The sequence below is a fragment of the Prionailurus bengalensis genome, chromosome E1 (assembly GCF_016509475.1).
Source record: "Prionailurus bengalensis isolate Pbe53 chromosome E1, Fcat_Pben_1.1_paternal_pri, whole genome shotgun sequence".
NCBI lineage: Eukaryota > Metazoa > Chordata > Mammalia > Carnivora > Felidae > Prionailurus > Prionailurus bengalensis.
The window spans coordinates 54,340,272-54,351,566 of NC_057347.1; the positions used below are offsets into that span (position 1 = coordinate 54,340,272).

Sequence of the window (11,295 nt, forward strand, 5' to 3'; positions counted from 1 at the left end):
ATTCACTTCCTTTTATAGAGTATTTCCTGCTTTTAATTATTCAGCAAACTGGGTGCAATTTCTTAGAAGGGCCAGATCACAGGGCACGGAAGTCTCCACTACGTAGGAAAGAGGAGACAGGGCTGTGCAGAGTGAGGAGGGGCAGGATGATGTGTTTCTGCAGAAAGGTCTCAGCAGGATGCATCGGACCTATTGGGCTTAGGGCCCAAGGGGTACAATAGCCTGCATGTCAGCTCCAGAAACATTTCTCTACCACAGCAGTGGGTCCCAGCAGCGGGGAGCAGAACCTCCTTCCCACTCAGGTGTCAGGTGAGCAACCTTGGTGCACTTAGAGATGCATTTGCTCAGGCGTTACAACCAAGGGCATAAAAGTGCAGGCTGTAGGATCAGACAGATCTGGGCTTTAACCCCAAGCACTGCTTACAAGCTGTGTGGCCACGGGCAACCTATTGAACCTTTCTGAGCCTCAGTTTTTGTATCTGTAAACTGGGCTCGTAAGAGTTGTTATAGGAATTGAGAAAAGGCATGCAGAGTTTTGAGGACACAATCCTGGGATGGGGCTAGCACTCTACGTTATTATTAGTGCCCCGGGTGAAGCTTTAGATGCTAGATAGGCAGTCAGACATAATAAGCCTAGGGCAGGAGGCTGAGAGAAGGCTGGTGAACTGGGTTCTCTAATTAGTAATAAAGCAAATTCTAGCCTTAACCTGGCCTAATTTAATTGGGATCCTGATTTATAACCCAGTAGCTAAAACTCTTAAAGAACAGCTTTGTTTTTTTTTTTAAATTTTTTTTAACGTTTGTTGTATTTTTTGCAAGACAGAGCACAAGAAAGGGAGGGGCAGAGAGAGAGGAAGATGCAGAATCCAAAGCAGGCTCCAGGTTCTGAGCTGTCAGCACAGAGCCCGACATGGGGCTTGAACCCACAAACGCGAGATCGTCATCTGAGCTGAAGTCAGACACTCAAAAAACTGAGCCACTGAGACACCCCCCTCCCTTTTTTAAAATTTTTAAACTTAAAAAAAATTTTTTTATGTTTATTTTATTTCTGAGACAGAGACACAGCGTGAGCAGGAGAGGGGGACACAGAATCTGAAGCAGGCTCCAGGCTCTGAGCTGTTGGCCCAGAGCCCAACATGGGGCTTGAACTCACAGACTGTGAGATCATGACCTGAGCCAAGGTTGGATGCTTACTGACTGAGCCACCCAGGTGCCCCTTGAAGAACAACTTTGGGGAACAGATGAAGGTATTTCTTCCCAGGTGTCCAGAGCCAGCTGTGGAGACAGGAGGTCTTCCTGGAAGTCCTGGGGTCTGGGGCACGTTCGGAAGGGCTGAGAAGAAGAAGGCTCAGTCCTGTAGTGACACACAGCATATTACCAATCTACAGTAATCAAAACAGTATGGTACCAGCATAAAAACCTCTAGATCGGAATTGAAAGCCCACAAAACTCCCCACACGTAAAGTCAACTAACCTTTGACAAGGGAGCCAAGAGTGGCCAAGGGGGGAAGAAGAGTCTGCTCAAGAAATGGTGATGGGAAAACTGGAGAACCACGTGCAGAACAACGGACTTGGACCGCTCACAAATGTTGACTCCAAATGGATTCAGACCTAAATGTAACACCTGAAACTGTAAAACTCTTAGGCGGAAACAGGGAAAAAAGCATCTTGACGTTGGTCTTGGCACAGAGTTTTGGAAATGACATCAAAATGACATCAAAAACGCAAGCAACAAAAGCAAAAATTAATAATAAGTAGGACTGGGCTGCATATTAAAAACAGGCTTGTTTTTTAAATGTTTATTTATTTTGAGAGAGAGCACGTGTGAGTGGGGGAGGAGCAGAGAGAGAGAGAGAAACAGAATCCCAAGCAGGATCCACACTGTTAGCACAGAGCCTGACTCGGGGTTTGAACTCATCAACTGTGAGATCAGGACCTGAGCTGAAACCAAGAGACTTATGACACCTGGCTGATTTCTAGACCACAAGGGCAGGGGTGGGGAGTTGGTGGCGCTAAGGAATGGGGGTGTGTCTCTCTCGGTCCAGCGCCCTCGTTATTCACCAAGTCCACACCTAACTGTGAAGGTCCCACCAAGTGCCAGGCACTCTTCTGTGGATACAGCCCTGAGCCACTGAAACGCAATCCTGCTCTGACAAAAGTGGGGGGATTCACATAAGGACTAGGTCAACACACTCATCAAGATAAGTGTGCATGCTCGTGATGAGTTGGATGCTTAACCAACTGAGCCACCCAGGCGCCCCTCATATTAGAGTCTTGTGCACAGCAAAAGAAACAATCAATGAAATGAAAAGGTAGCCAAAAGAATGGGAGAAAATATTTGCAAGTCATATATCAGATAAGGGGTTAATATACCAAATATATAAAGAGTTCATGCAACTCAATAACAACAATAAAAATAACAACTTCTATAATGTGATTTGGCTTTTTTGTTGTTGTTGTTGTTAATATGTTGGAGAGGCACCTGGGTGGTTCAATTGGTTAAACGCCTGACTCCTGGTTTCGACACATGTCATGATCTCACGGTTTGTGGGTCCAAGGCCTGCATCAGGCTCTGTGCTCATAGCTCAGAGTCTGGAGCCTGCTTCAGATTCTGTGTCTCCCTCTCTCTCTGACCCTCCCTCCCTCCCTCACATTCCGTCTCTCTAAAAAATAAATAAACATTAAAAAATATTTTAAAAAGAGTATGCACTTATTGGATACATTCTTTTGTGTCTATGATACATTGCAAGAAAAAAAGTTTACAGAGTAGTCTTTTTTTTAGTTTAATTTAATTTTTTAAATTTACATCCAAATTAGTTGGCATATAGTGCAACAATGATTTCAGGAGTAGATTCTTTAGTGCCCTTTACCCATTTAGCACCCCCCCCCCCAATCCATAACCTTCAGTTTGTTCTCCATATTTATGAGTCTCTTCTGTTTTGTCCCCCTCCCTGTTTTTATATTATTTTTGTTTCCCTTCCCTTATATCCATCTGTTTTGTTACTTAAAGTCCTCATAGGAGTGAAGTCATATGATTTTTGTCTTTCTCTGACTAATTTTGCTTAGCATAATACCCTCTAGTCCCATCCACATAGTTGCAAAGGCAAGATTTCATTTTTTCTGATTGCCGAGTAATACTCCATTGCATATATATACCACATCTTTATCCATTCATCCATTGATGGACATTTGGGCTCTTTCCATACTTTGGCTATTGTTGATAGTGCTGCTATAAACATGGGGGTGCATGTGCCCTTCGAAACAGCACACCTGTATCCCGTGGATAAATGCCTAATAGTGCAATTGCTGGGTCGTAGGGTAGTTCTATTTTTAGTTTTTTGAGGAACTTCCATGCTGTTTTCCAGAGTGGCTGCACCAGCTTGCATTCCCGTACAGAGTATTCTGATAGAAATGTGGACAACAGCTGGATGTATTGGTCAGAAGGCCGTTCCCATCCATGAGGGGCGCTGTGTTCCCGGACAGATCATCAATGGGCAATAGGTGTTACTGGTCTTCATAATTAGGCTGACTCCGCCCGTCCCCCAGAGCCCCTCTGAGGTCTGGTCACCCAGAGGACCACACTGAGCATGCTTAGAAGCAGGGGCACCTCCAGGAAGACCAAGAGCAAGAAGTAGACGCTGCTGAGCAGGGACCTGTGGGGGACACAGTGACAGACAGTGAGCCACATCCTCAGGGAGAGTCCCTGGTACCCTCCGCTTTCCTTCTGTCCCTGTGCCCATGTCCTGAGGCCCCAACAACCCATGCGGAGATGAGTCCCAGGAGGGTCCATGGGCATGGCAGCCCCACACTAGAGACTGCTCCCGTACCCCTCAGGCTAACAGGTGGCCTTGAGACAGGACGGTGGACACGAAAAAGGGCCCAGCCCCTGGAGTGATGTGAGGGAGACCCCAGGGAGTGACGTGGGACCTGGGCCAGGAAGAGGGTTCTACCTCAGCCTTCTGCATTGGGGGTTACCCTGTCTGTGGACTAGAAATCAGTATCAGGGTTATTTGTCTGGTGTCTGCTCTCCCGTAAACAGTATCTCCCACGAGGGCTCGGAAATGTTAGCTTTATTCGCAATGAGCATCTGGCACCTGTGTGGCACCTGGTTCAGTGGCTGATGATAGAAGGGACAGATGACATGGCTCAGCTCTCGCCTCTCTCAGAGGCCTGGTGTTCGACAGGATGCCACTCTGGCCAGGGCTTGGAGGGCAGGGGAAGGAGGGGGCACAGGGCAGGGCCACCGGCCCCCAGAGCACCTGGCCTGGGCCGAGCCCTGAAGGCGTCTTTTGTAAAACTCTTGATGCTTTCTCTTACCTCTCTCTGGAGCCCCGTTTCTGCAGACATCTGAGTGGCGACTCCCTAAATCCTGCAGGTCCCCAGTGAAATGCCCTCTCCCTCGTGGTTGTGTATTAAATAGCTTGCCTGTCCCCCTCCCGCATGTGCCCTCCCCGACCCCTCTGACGGATTTTTTCCAAGCACTCATCATGAATACGCACTTATCATGATGAGCATGTTGACTTAGTCCTTGTGTGAATCCCACCCCCCACTTTTGTCAGAGCAGGATGTGTCTCAGTGGCTCAGGGCTGTATCCACAGAAGAGTGCCTGGCACTAGGTGGGACCCTCACAGTTAGGTGTGGACTTGGTAAATAATGAGGGTGCTGGGCTGAGAGAGACGCACCCTCATTCCTCAGCTCCCCGTGTGGTCTAGAAATCAGTCAGGTGTCATAAGTGTCCCCATGAAAGCCTCTTACCCGGGATGTCGGCTGGGACTGGGGGTCTCTTGTTGGATCGCAGTGCTCCCCGTGGGTGCTGGCAGGGTCTTGTGAAGGCCTGGGGGGCTGGTGGACCTCATGATGCTGGGGGCTTCAGTGGAGCCTGAGAGGGAAGAACAACACATCAGGCCTGCCGCCCTCCCCCTGGGTCTCCCACTCGGTCAACTGTGTGGTTCTGACTCACAGAGTCCTGGTCACTCAGAGATTCCAGTGCATGGACAGAACACATGGCTTCAGGCTCAGCCACAGCCACACCATGTGCACCCCGGCAGAGGATGGGGTGAGGTTTACTCTGTAGAGATTGATCCAGAGCTTGGGGGAGCCAGGATCCTCAGGCAGGGCTGATGTCTGGGGTGAGGATCACGAAAGAGCACATTCAGCAGAGTCTGCGATGAGTGACGGAAACCCTGGCCCTCAGTGCACTCGGCCCCCAGAACTGTCAGCCAGGCCTACGAACCTGGGCGGCCCTTGCACAGTCCTCTCTGGGGGAGGGAATGACCAGAAAGAACGATCTAGGGAGACAGACACACACCCAGTGGACCCCATAGAAAGTGGCCTGTCTTAAAGCCAATGAGAAGAAGATCTTTCCCTCAGGTCCCCAGGGACGCCTGTGGACACTCAGCTCCTCACTGTTGAGTAGAAACCAACAGAGGGCATGGGAGGGAAATGCCTCATGCATGAGAGACAAACTAAGACCCACAAGAAGGACCTCAGAGTTCCCACAGAGGAACCAGGGACAAAAGCAGAATAAGAACACGAGATAAAAATCCACAGACTTGGAGGGATGACCTTCATTTGGTTCTTAGGAAACAAAAACAGGGTTCTATTAAAGAAGACTTATTTGGTATATTTGGGACCATAAGACCTGAGAATGCATTTTCTCCTCCTTCTCCTTTGTCTGAGGGGAGCCATTTCAGGGGTTTCTCTGGGTTCCCTCCTGTGGGGACGAGGTCCCAGAAGAAGAGGGGGAGGGTCAAGTTGGAGGGCGGGGTGGTTCCCAAATGGTCACAGAAGCTCCAGATCAGGGTCTGGAGCTCATTCTTGAAAATCACAGCTGTGAGGCTGGGGCCCCAGGAACCATCCATGACATAGTGATGTTCTCTAGGGCCCCAGGGTCATGGGCAGCCTATAAGGGTGAAGAAGCAATATCTGAGGGGTCCTGTCTCCCATTGGGAGGATAGAGAGATTCCAGGAGGAGACTAGGGTCCCTTTAGAGTAGACAGGACTCTTGTCAGGGCAGGAAGGCAGCTGACCTCAGACTCGGGGCCTCTCCCATCCCCCTTCCCGGGAGAGCTTTAGGCTTGACAGTGTGTCAGGGTGTGGCATACAGAGGCACCTACGACAGCCAGGGGTGTGCTTGTGTGAGTGTGCAGACAACACAACACATGCACACATGAATGCACATACATCTAGACACACACATGTGGACACGCCCACAAGAGCACATACATACACCTCCCCGGTGTCCCGCGTCACCAGCCCCATCCTCTCCCTGTTCTTCTAGCCTACGTGTCACCACTTTCCTGAAGGTTCGGGGTGACCGGCCCCAGTCTCAGGGGCCCTAGTACTGGTGCTGGGGTAGGGGTGTGTACAGCTCACCTGGGGTCACAGACACCACAATGTGGACGGCGGGGTCTTCCAAGTATCCTCCTAACCATGATGTATCGATTCCACACCGATATATTCCTGCATCATCCTCTGTGAGGTTCTCCAAGGTCACTGTGAAGGTGAGGCTTGCAGGATGGTCCCTGATGGACACGTGGCCATTCCTCACTTCTCTGTTTGACCCTTTGGTCTCCACAGTTTTCCAAAAACATGGCCTTTTGCACCAGTATTTGGAACGTTCTCTTAATTGCTCTTCATATGAACATTGCACGCTCAGGGATCCCCCCACAGTGCCCGTCACGGAGGTGGGGCCACTTATAGAGGAACAGCCTGGAAAACACAGCCAAGTGTGGGCCCCTCATCAGATGGGCCTGGGTCAGTGGGCTTTTGGGTCAAGGTGCCTCTTGGGTCCCTCAAGGGCCCTCAGGATCTGGAGGAGGCCTTGGCAGGAGACAGTCCTTTCCTGAGACCCAAGGGAGAGGATGTCACAGAGTGGACAAGGAGAGGCTGTTCACGGTGTGTGTGTGTGTGTATGTGTGTGTGTGTGTGTGTGTGTGTGCCCGCATGTGCACATGATGCTCCAAGACATCACTTCTGACTGTGACAATGACATTAATGGTGGACACAGATTCCCTCTCATCGGTGCTGCTCAGTCCAGGACAGTGGACAAGATTCACCTGCTTCATGCATTGAATCTTCCTGGTCACTGCTGAGGCAGTAGCTGGCCGCTCTGAAATTTTCTCTATTCTCCCTCCTCCCTCCCACATCCTCCTTCCTTCCCCTTGGGTCCCTCTCTCCCCACCTCCCCCTGCCCTCCCTCCCACCAAGGGCCGACTTCCCTGCCCAGGCTCAGCCCCACTCACCTGAGACCTGTAGAAGGAGTAGAGCTGTAGGCAGCCATGCCCTCCCATTCCCCAGGGTCATTTCTATGGCACAGACGTCACCCACAGCAATGTCAGGCTCCTGAGGGGGAACACTTTCAAGCCTCCTCACAGAAGGTCTGGTCTCCACATCCCACTTCTGCTTTCCTAGGCCTCTTTGGTTCCTTGTTCAGTCTGTCTTTGGTCCCCACAGTCTTCTTCCATGGTCACTCGAACTGGTCAGGGTGGAGGAAGCTTGGGGACAGAAGAGCATGGGCTGGTGCAGAGCCCAGGACCTGGTGCTCTGGGTGCTTCTCAATCTGTGGACAGGTCCCAATCCGGGTCCAGGGCCGGCGTGGGATTGCCATCCCTCTCCACAGCCCACAGCTGTTCCTCTCACTATCCACATTCACCCCCACACTACGGAGCCACATCAGAGCATTTCCTCCTCAGTGGGCCATCCACACCCTTGTGACACGTCACTTCCTTGTGCTCAGGAGGCACCATCTCTGGGGTAAAGGCCAGAGCACCCATCAGTGGTGACCACAGTGGTGTTAGGACCCCCCCAACCTGCAGCTCCAAGCACTCCCACAGTCCCCCATGGGACCCCTGCTCTCCTCTAGCCACACATGTTGGCACTGTGACCTCACATTCCTTCAAAGGTCTCATTTTGGGGTGCCTGGGTGGCTCAGTCGGTTGAGCATCTGACTTTGGCTCAGGTCATAATCTTGAATCTTGCGGTTCAAGAGTTCAAGCCCTGCTTCGGGCTCTGTGCTGACAGCTCAGAGCCTGGAGCCTGCTTCAGATTCTGCGTCTCCCTCTCTCTCTGTTCCTCCTCTGCTCACACACTATCTCTCAAAAATAAATAAAAATTTTTTAAAAAGGTCTCATTTTGACTCTGGGTTCCCAACCAGGGTACAAATCCCTCAGGCTGTGTTTCTCTGTTCTCCAGACATAGACATGGAGCAGCTGTCACCAACATGAGGACCTCACTTTTTACTTTCTTCTTTGGAAAGTCCACTCTGCTGTGACTTGCAGGGGAGAGTACTGAGGATGGACAAGAGGATGCAGGGATTGGAGGTACTGATGAGAAAATGGGGGCACGTGAAGCTGAGGCTGGGCCTGTCCTCTCCAACCAGTGGTACAGAGGGGTGGTTGTGTAACAAGATGGTGGTCTGCCAAACACAAGTTGCTGCTGTCTCTTTTGGGTTCACAGTGGTGACTGGGGGGTCTCTTCAAGGTGCAGGATGGGGGAAGGTCCTTGCCTGGAGGTGAGGAGGCAAGTCTATCTTAACTCAGAGTGGCTCATTCTCATGACATGATGGATTTGGGATGAGTTTACCTTGGAAATGGTAGTGAAGCAGGTCAAGGTTCAGGGCCCAACATCTTGCCTGGGTTATGCCAGCTTCTCAGCATTGTCATGCACAACCAGGTCTACACAACAAAGTCTATCAACTTCCTGCTAAACACTCTCTCCCCAGATCTGGTCCTCTCCTACACTATCTTATCCTGATCAAAGACAACAATATTTCCAGTGTTATTGCAACCAGACCACGACACCAGGGATTCCTCTCTCTGTCACTCCGTTTAATGTTTATTCTAGCACTTTCCATCTTCCTATTTCCCCTCTTCCCCCTGACATTACAACTGTACTCTCTCTTCCCAGTGCGATGGTGACATCCCTGTTCTTCCTTGTCCCCCCAGTGCCTTGACCTTCCTCTTTCCCACTCATCAGCAAGAGAGTACTTCAACAGAAGTCAATAGTAGCTAGTACACTCTTTGTCCCATGCCCTTCACATGAAATCCACTCTTCTTGGTTGGTCCACATAGCCCAAGAGGACTCAGCCACTGCTGGGTTCTGCAACTCCATCTTGCCCCCCTGCCCCAGTGTGCCCTGTGCTCCAGCCACAGTGCCCGTCCTGCCCCAGGGCCTTATCACTTGCTTGTTCCTTTCCTTGGATCCTTTGCCCACCTCTTCTCATTGCTTGTTCCTTCTTACCCTTTAGATTTCACCTTGGATGTCACCCCTTCAGGAAGCCTTCCCTGATCACCCTTCCTAGGGGTCACCTTGTTGTCTAAATCACTGGTCTCTGTTTATTTCCTCCATAATTCACCAAACCTTGTTATTATGTTTTATTTTGGTGGTTTCTTTCCACTCTCCCACCCCATTAGGATATATCATAGCTTATATCATAGCGGCATTTGGGATCCGTTGTATTCACCACAGAATAACCCGGTGCCCAACTGTAGTATGTGACAAATGGTCGGCTTATTGCCATATGAGTGAATGAGTGATTGAGTAAATAAACGAGAACTGAATTGGCTGCAGACACTGACCCCAGGCAAGTCCAACTAGATTAGATATCTATTGCTGCATAACAAATTCCCCCAAAACTTAGCAGATAAAAATATCAAACAATTATTACCTCACACTTCCTGAGAGTCGCAAATCTGAGAGTGGCTTATCTGGGTGGTTTGGGCTCAGGGCATCTCTTTCATGAAGTTGTGGTCAAGATGTTGGCCAAGGCTATACTCATCTGAAGGCTGGACTGGCCTAGAGGATCTGCTTCCAAGATGGCGCACTCACATAGCTGTTGGCAGGAGACCTCAGCTCCTTGTGCAAGAGAACTGCATGAGTGTTTTCATGATATGGAAACTAGCTTCTCCCACAGTGAGTGATCCCAGAAGGAGCAAGGCCCAACACATTTATGATTGATCCTTGAAAGTCCTATACTATTGCTTCTGCCTGGGTGGCTCAGTCGGTTGAGCATCCGAATGGCTCAGGTCATAGTCCCACGGTTCATGGGTTTGAGCTCTGTGTTGGGCTTTGTGCTGATAGTGCAAAGCCTGCTTTGGGTTCCCTGTCTCCCTCTCTCTCTCTGCCCCTCCTCTGCTCTCTCTCTCTTAAAAAAAATTAAAAATTAAAAAAAACACAAAAAAACCCACAAAAAACCAAACCTTGAAATTATAGCTCTGAAACTTTGCTTGATTTTTTTGGGGGGGGCAGTTGTCATTTATTGGTCTTTCTTCGTATAACAAAGAGTTTACATAATCTCTCCCCCTTCTAGCTACCTTGCCAACAGCTCAGAGGATCAATAAGCTGACCAGAAGCATGTTATAAGGGTTGATGTCAGGATCCGAACCCAGATTCCTCTGGTTCCACTGCTCAAGCGTCTTTCCCTCGTATCATAACTCTGGTGGGGAGAGGGTGGCCAAGAGACAGCAAGGGGGAGAGGCACAATCTTCAGACCCAGGAAGCAGAATGAGAGGATTTGTCAGGCAGCCAGTGGCCATTGTAACCCAAATTGAGAAAATTGACAGGGACTCACTGTTTCCTGAAACTTCTCCACCCACAACCATCTCTCTTCCTCTCTCACTTCCCAAGTGCTTCTTCTTTTTCTGAAAACACTTCAGCTTCTGTCAGCTCCTGATTGCCCTGAAAAGTTGGAAGGTCCACCGGGTGGGCAGGGCAAAAACAGCAGAAACTTGACTTTAGGTTTGAGTATGTGCTGTGACGGTTAATTTTATGTGTCAACTTAACTGGCTGTTCAGATGGAGCATTATGTCTGGATGTGTCTGTGAGGATGTTTCTGGATGAAATTAGCATTTGAATCTGCAGACTCAGTGAGGTAAGTTGCTCTCCCCTGGGTGGGTGGGCCTCACCCAATCTGTTGAGGATCTGAGTAGAATTCAATGACCAGCAGAGGAAAGAGGAATTTGCCCCTTGCTGCCTGATGGCTTCCGCTAGGGCATCCATCTTTTCCTGCCCTCTGCATTCCTGGCTCTCAGACCTTTGAACTTGGAATGAATTATACCACTGGCTTTCTTGGGTACTCCTCATCTATCATAACCATGGGGGCCAATTCCTTATAATGAACTCTTCATAATTTTCCTGTTTGTTCTGTTTCTCTGTTTCCCTGACTAACACAAGTGTTTTTGACCCAGTGGCGATTTACTTCTCCAACCCTCAAGCCTGCACATGAGGGAAGATCCATGTGAGGACTCAACACGGGAGGATCCAAAAACTCACCACCTCCTGTCACCTCCCACTACA

The 11,295-nt window shown here is 49.8% G+C and overlaps 1 protein-coding gene across 1 annotated transcript; it reads right to left on the reverse strand.

The window, feature by feature from the left end:
• Positions 1–3,289: 3,289 nt before the first annotated feature.
• On the reverse strand, positions 3,290–7,649 carry CD300C (CD300c molecule). Its single transcript, XM_043585179.1, has 4 exons — positions 7,245–7,649; positions 6,376–6,711; positions 4,756–4,879; positions 3,290–3,653 (listed from the first exon to the last, which is right to left on the reverse strand). Exons 1-4 carry the CDS (start codon positions 7,303–7,305, stop codon positions 3,521–3,523), a joined length of 654 nt encoding a protein of 217 aa, XP_043441114.1. The 5' UTR covers positions 7,306–7,649; the 3' UTR covers positions 3,290–3,520.
• Positions 7,650–11,295: the final 3,646 nt, after the last annotated feature.